This window comes from Frankliniella occidentalis, unplaced genomic scaffold, assembly GCF_000697945.3.
Source record: "Frankliniella occidentalis isolate FOCC.00 unplaced genomic scaffold, Focc_3.1 Scaffold69, whole genome shotgun sequence".
Taxonomy (NCBI): Eukaryota; Metazoa; Arthropoda; class Insecta; order Thysanoptera; family Thripidae; genus Frankliniella; species Frankliniella occidentalis.
In genome coordinates, this window is record NW_026267199.1 from 553,653 (window position 1) to 558,224 (window position 4,572).

The following is a 4,572-nucleotide window of genomic DNA, read 5'->3' on the forward strand; positions in this document are numbered from 1 at the left end:
AGACCCACATTATCTCGTGTCGTGCACACAGTAGAGATTGTGTAATGAAAATTACGACGTAATGTAATTATTGAGACTGTGTTTCATCGTCCAGAAGCAGTAGGACATATCAAATGACTAATTAAAAATGCCTGAAAAGAGAGCAAGTACGTAAAGTGTTTCATTCTTCCCCCACCTGGCCCTATCGCTTTGACGCCGGTTACACTATTTAGACACATTTCAATAAGTAGTCTCCCTACGTCTCACTCGCCTCGAAGATGATGCGCAGCGACTGTCCCGGGTAGATGACGACGGTCCGGCTGACGGGGATGTAGATGGGCAGCCGCGCGCGCATCCTGGACGGGATGCACCAGCGCACCGAGTGCGAGTACACGAGCCGCTCCAGCGTGCTGAGGAACTCAGCCTGCTTCACGAGACCACGCTTGCGGCCCTTGGTCTCGAGCGTGGCGATGTCCGACACGGCCAGACCCACCAGCAGGTTCATCAGCACCACGGGCACGAGCAGCAGGAAGATGAAAAACAACATGCGGCCGACGATCGTGTCGTTGGAGCCGGCGAAGATGTCGCCGTAGTCGAACTCGGACGTGCCCATGACGATGGTCTTGCCCATGGACTCGAGGAGCGTCGGGAAGGGTTCTTCGCCCCGGAACTGCACGAAGAAGCTCAGTCCAAAGCCGACGATGAGGAAGGAGAAGGTCAGCAACATCTGCGAGCGACAGCGAAACGACCATCAATGGTGAAGCAGGGAGCCCATTCTGGTGGAGAGGGACCTCCGACCGACGTGTACTTCACTCAAAACAAGCGATGTACACAGCAGTGTAAAATCAGCTACCTTGATTACGTTGATGGCCACTTTGTAAAACATGAGCACACGGAGGCCCCAGCGGGGGAAGCGGCACAGGAGCAGCAGCAGCTCGGTGTAGGCCATGAGCACGGCCAGGGTGGTGACGTGGCGCTCCCAGCGGTCCCCCAGGCGGCCGCTCCGCGACTCGTACGGGACCCCACCGACCACCCCGCCGCCGTTGGCACCGGCGGACGACGCCCCCGCGGACTCGAGGTCCGCGTTGGCGACCGCCCCGTCCAGCGAGGCGTCCTCGGCCGCCGTGGGGACTGACACGGTCGGCGAGGCGGAGGCCGACTGCAAGCACAGCAGTACGGGCAATGATTACTGCTCCAAATGTGATCATTATCAACAAGTGATCATGTGTACCACTCACCTCCACGCCCTCGAACACGACGAAGGCCACGACCACGGACAGCGATATGGCAATCCACTTGAGCCACGACTCCAAGTCTCGGATGTACATCAGACGGAGCTGGATGAGGTGCAGCACTTCCTGAAGCAGATAACCCGTGTCAAACGCATATGGTGGTCACTCCGTGTTGAACAGACTGCAAAAGCCACTTACCTGTAGAGCTATTATCACAGTCGTGACGAACACGGCCACGCGGGCCACCTGTACGCCCGCGCCCTGGTCGCCCGCCCACCAGTAGATCTGCGCCACAAGACCCGTGAGCGCGCACACGAAGAGCACGTGCACCGCCACGATGGCGTAGAAGAAGGGCGCCATCTTCTTCCACTTGAGCGTGAGGAAGCTCTCCACGAGCGGGTGCTGCAGTAGGTTCTGCTGGCCGAAGTAGTTGCCGCTCTCCAGGATGGCGTCGATGACACGCATCTGCCGGCGGACCTGGTGCACGCCGCCGTGCTGGTGGGGCTCCTCTCCCCGCAGTGGACAGGCCTCGCCCCGGCTGGACTTGGGCAGGCCCTGCCCGTCCTCCGTCTGGCACAAGCACATGTCGCGATGACGTGTCGGTTTACAGAGAATCAGGAGGTCAATGCGCGGAAGAAAAGATTAGCCAAATAGCTAAACAATAGCAAAAGAATTCAATAAGTAACTAGCTCTGCCGGTAAACATTTTGGTGTGTGGTTCAAAATTTAGATATGTAGCAGAAGCTATTTTTTAGTAACAACGCGCCTAATAATTACTTATTTCTCGTTTAGCTATTGGTTTGGCTGTACAGCTAATATTTTTTTCCCGCGCGGAGACGAGAGTGAGAACATACCGGTATGAGGATGTCATATCGGACGTCGATCTGGGCGCGGTGGTCGCTCACGGGGTACTCGTTGAGCGCGATGCTCTCGTCGAGCAGCTCCTCGAGGAAGTCGACGGGCTTGGCCACGCTGTGCACGAGCAGGGACAGCGCCGAGCACGAGCGGTTCTGCTCGTCGCGCACCCCGGTGGCGAGGTCAGCGCCCTCCTTGATCATGAACCGCAGCACCTCGCGCTGCGCGAAGTGCGCCGCCATGTGGATGGGCCGCCACTCGCGCCCGTCCTTGGTGGAGAGCAGCTTGCGGTCCGCGTGCACCAGCAGCGACACCACGCTCTGGAAAAGCGAAAGTCGGGCGGCTTGATGAAGGTGCCGTTAAAGAAGATTCAAGGAATTCAGGAAATCCATAATCATAATCGCTTGTTGTTGTGCGAAGAGAAAGAAGATGGCCCCTTCTCTTTCTCATAAAAAGGAAAGAAAAACAAAGAAAAATTAGATAAGTTTTTAAGGAGGATTTCCCGCAACAACGACTGAATGAACAGTGACCCCACAGTGAAGGTAAGTACGCTCCCCGAGCTGCGAAGTCCCCCTCCGGGCGGGCCGCCGACTCCACACGGCTGCTCGGCGGGTCGGCCTACCCAGCGCGTGGCAGGCGCTTGGCGTCGCGTCGCCTCGTGAGACGTTTAGCGGGAGGACATCTTCAACGGCACCGAATGTGTCGAGCGAAGATTGTAGACATTCAACATGAACCCCAAATACACGAGCGTTAGAATACGACGCTATGGCGCCAGTGTCAGGCGTTGACTAATCCCTCCATGACGTCACGGGGGGTGTGTTGTGTGTGTTTCTATACTAACGATGTGACCGTACTGCGCTGCGAGGTGCAGGGCGGTGGCGGCGTACAGCGGCGCCTCCCGCACCGTCCTGACGCGCGGGTTGCTGCCGTTGCGGATGAGCACGTCCACCACGGAGTCGTGGCCGTTCTTGGCCGCCATGTGCACGGGCGCCAGCCCGGGGTCCTGCGCGCCGCTCTGCAGCGCGTCCAGCAGCGAGCGCTCCTCCACCGACACCGAGCTGCCCAGCCGGTCAGCCAGCAGCCGCACCATCTCCTCGTGCTAGATTGATCGAAAAAAAAATCAAGGGAGAATCAGGCAACTTTTTCAAAAATCAGAAAAACCAATGAAAAAATCAGAAAAAAAATCAAGGAACTTCAGGAAAATCTGTGTCCGCTCTAATTTATAACAATGAACCTCTCGCTCGGTCGAGCCTCACCTCTGACAAGTTTGTGCTGTTGTAGAGCTGCACGGCCCGGTGCACGATGTTGACGCCGTCGGGCAGGGTGTGCGTGAGCCTCGCGCCCGCCTCCATGAAGCGCTGCACGCGCTCCGTGCTGCTGGACTCGACGGCCACGAAGAGCGGCGTGAGGCCGTCCTCGCGCTCCGCGTCCAGCACCTGCATGGCCTCCTCGATGGAGAGCAGCTCGCGCAGCAGCTGGCTGTCGGCGTGCGCCGCCGCCTCGTGCAGCACCGTGGCGCCGCTCAGGTCGCGCGCCGCCACGTCCGCGTTGGCCAGCAGCAGCTCGCTCACGCCCTCGTTCCACTCGTTCACCACGGCCATCATGAGCGGAGTGGCGCCCGTGCTGTTTGGCACGTTGATGGCGGGCTCGCTCGCCTTCATCTGCACACCAAAGGAAATACAAGTTACTCCCTGAAACCGTACTTGTTTGGCACCACTCGCTTTTAACCAAATGTGGTAGGACCAATCAAACTAAGCTAATCTTCACTATTTCTACATCACCAACACGTTTAGAATTTGGTTTACAGAGAGCTAAAATTTAACCGGTTTTAAATTTGTTGTCATGCACTAAACGGGTTTCTGGGTGCATGATTGCACTTTGACCTACAGTATTGCCCCGATCTAGGCTGCCCCGATCTAAGCTGAAATTTTGTGGCGGTCCCTGCTTACGGAAGGGGGTTTACAACCTTCCGAGCTCGCGCGAGCTCGCCGGCCGGCCGGTAGACAAAGCATTTACAACTGGCTGGTGCCCGGGCGCGCGTCGTCACAATAGACTGGCAACATGTGGCTAACTTTCGGGCCGTTCTCTCTAAGCTGAAGTCCGGTCCTGATTCCCCAGTCAAGATCGAGGCAGCACTGTATATCGTCCACGACATTCGGTCCTGTATAACTAAAGTTCGACACCACAGAATTATCAGGAGAGTACGGGAAAAAAAGGTGCCAAAAGGGTCGATGGAGGGTCAAGTACTAATAGGGCGCACCCTCTCCTGTGTGGGTTCGAAGATGATACACAAATATTGAAGTTGTATTGACCCGGCGGACCCACGTATTAAGGGGGCATCCTAGTGTAGCGGGCCTAAACTAAGGGTGATTTGCGTAATTAATTTTAGAGAACACACAGTTTTAAAAGCAAAACCGAGTATACCGTTTTCTAGCGCATACTTTTAACTATAAAACGCAATGTGTATGACGTCGTTACGCCTACCCAAAGCTCCGATATCCCCTGTT

General features: G+C 56.5%; 1 protein-coding gene across 1 annotated transcript in view; it reads right to left on the minus strand.

The window, feature by feature from the left end:
- Window positions 1–249: 249 nt before the first annotated feature.
- Window positions 250–4,572, minus strand: part of LOC113203912 (uncharacterized) — a gene marked incomplete at its 3' end in the record, with an annotated part of 18,981 nt that continues 14,658 nt past the window's right edge. The window contains 7 exon segments of the mRNA XM_052268437.1: window positions 250–706; window positions 833–1,138; window positions 1,218–1,337; window positions 1,410–1,781; window positions 2,065–2,385; window positions 2,907–3,164; window positions 3,322–3,726. Of these exon segments, the coding sequence (XP_052124397.1) occupies window positions 250–706; window positions 833–1,138; window positions 1,218–1,337; window positions 1,410–1,781; window positions 2,065–2,385; window positions 2,907–3,164; window positions 3,322–3,726 (2,239 nt within the window).